General features: G+C 42.9%; 2 protein-coding genes across 12 annotated transcripts in view; both read left to right on the top strand.

The window, feature by feature from the left end:
* LOC116849338 overlaps nt 1-896 on the top strand; it is a 1,830-nt gene extending 934 nt beyond the window's left edge. Inside the window, exon 2 of the mRNA XM_032826395.1 lies at nt 102-896. Within this exon, the coding sequence (XP_032682286.1) occupies nt 157-894 (738 nt within the window). The 5' untranslated portion in view covers nt 102-156 and the 3' untranslated portion in view covers nt 895-896. The remainder of the gene's footprint in view (nt 1-101) is intronic.
* The window catches only part of LOC116849333 (protein unc-79 homolog), a 736,358-nt gene that overhangs the window by 715,266 nt on the left and 20,142 nt on the right, over nt 1-950 (top strand). The window lies entirely within an intron of this gene.

The following is a 950-nucleotide window of genomic DNA, read 5'->3' as shown; positions in this document are numbered from 1 at the left end:
AAAGTCGGCGTTTGTTAAAATTATTCGCGGGCTATTCGAGAAGCGAGTGTCGTGAGAAATATAATGGCCGCTAACAAGCAGAATATCGAGAAGGACGGATGTAATAACACCCGCAGTGACATCACAAGCGGTCGAAACTTTAATCGAAAGGGCAACATGTTACTGTCTACAACATACACTTTAAACAATTCGTATACGAAGAGGGTGCAAGTGGGACTGCAAGCAAACGACGCAGGAAGGTACGAAGCGACGATAAAACTAATCGGAAATTTGACGGATTATATCTACCTCGAACTCGAGGCGTGGCAGAAGTTTCAAGAGGAATTTGACTTCGTGCATGCTTACTTGCGCGGGGTTGATAAAATTACGCCACAACCCTTGATCCTAAAGAATGCAAGTATTTATTTTACCACCACTTACGGCTCAAGAGCAATAATGGTAACGCGTAATCGCGAAGCGGGAGAAGAGAAAGCCACAACGGCGGATTCCGCGACAGCGACGGAGCCACCGAAGAAGAAACGCAAGACCTACTCGCCGTCGATAGCGATGCAGAAAATCACGTTCGAAGGCCTCCAAAGTATTGCGAGTTGCATCGACGCGCGGCGAAAACAGCTATATTCGCTAACTAATCTCGTCAACAATTGCGTCGAATTTCTCATTGCGGAAATCGAACTACATTTACCCAACCGCTATTTAGATGAGGACATGGTGAAAAACACGCTCTGGAATAATTTCGAGGAGATCGAGAAAAATGTCCAGCGGCAATTACTGAACTTTGATTTTCTAGACGTATACTTTGACATTCTCTTTCTGGAGCTAACTTCGTTTCATCTCCACCAAATTGTACGAAGAATAATAAAAAATCAAGCGATGCAACTCGCGTCAAATTCATAATATTGTGAACCCTCATATATAATTATAAATAAATAGCAGATTTTATCCTGTAACAT

This window comes from Odontomachus brunneus, unplaced genomic scaffold, assembly GCF_010583005.1.
Source record: "Odontomachus brunneus isolate Ranch 3 - 2012 unplaced genomic scaffold, Obru_v1 Obru_scaffold_112, whole genome shotgun sequence".
Classification (NCBI taxonomy): Eukaryota; Metazoa; Arthropoda; class Insecta; order Hymenoptera; family Formicidae; genus Odontomachus; species Odontomachus brunneus.
Note: the sequence above shows the minus strand (reverse complement) of the source record. Positions and strands in the feature narration are given on the sequence as shown.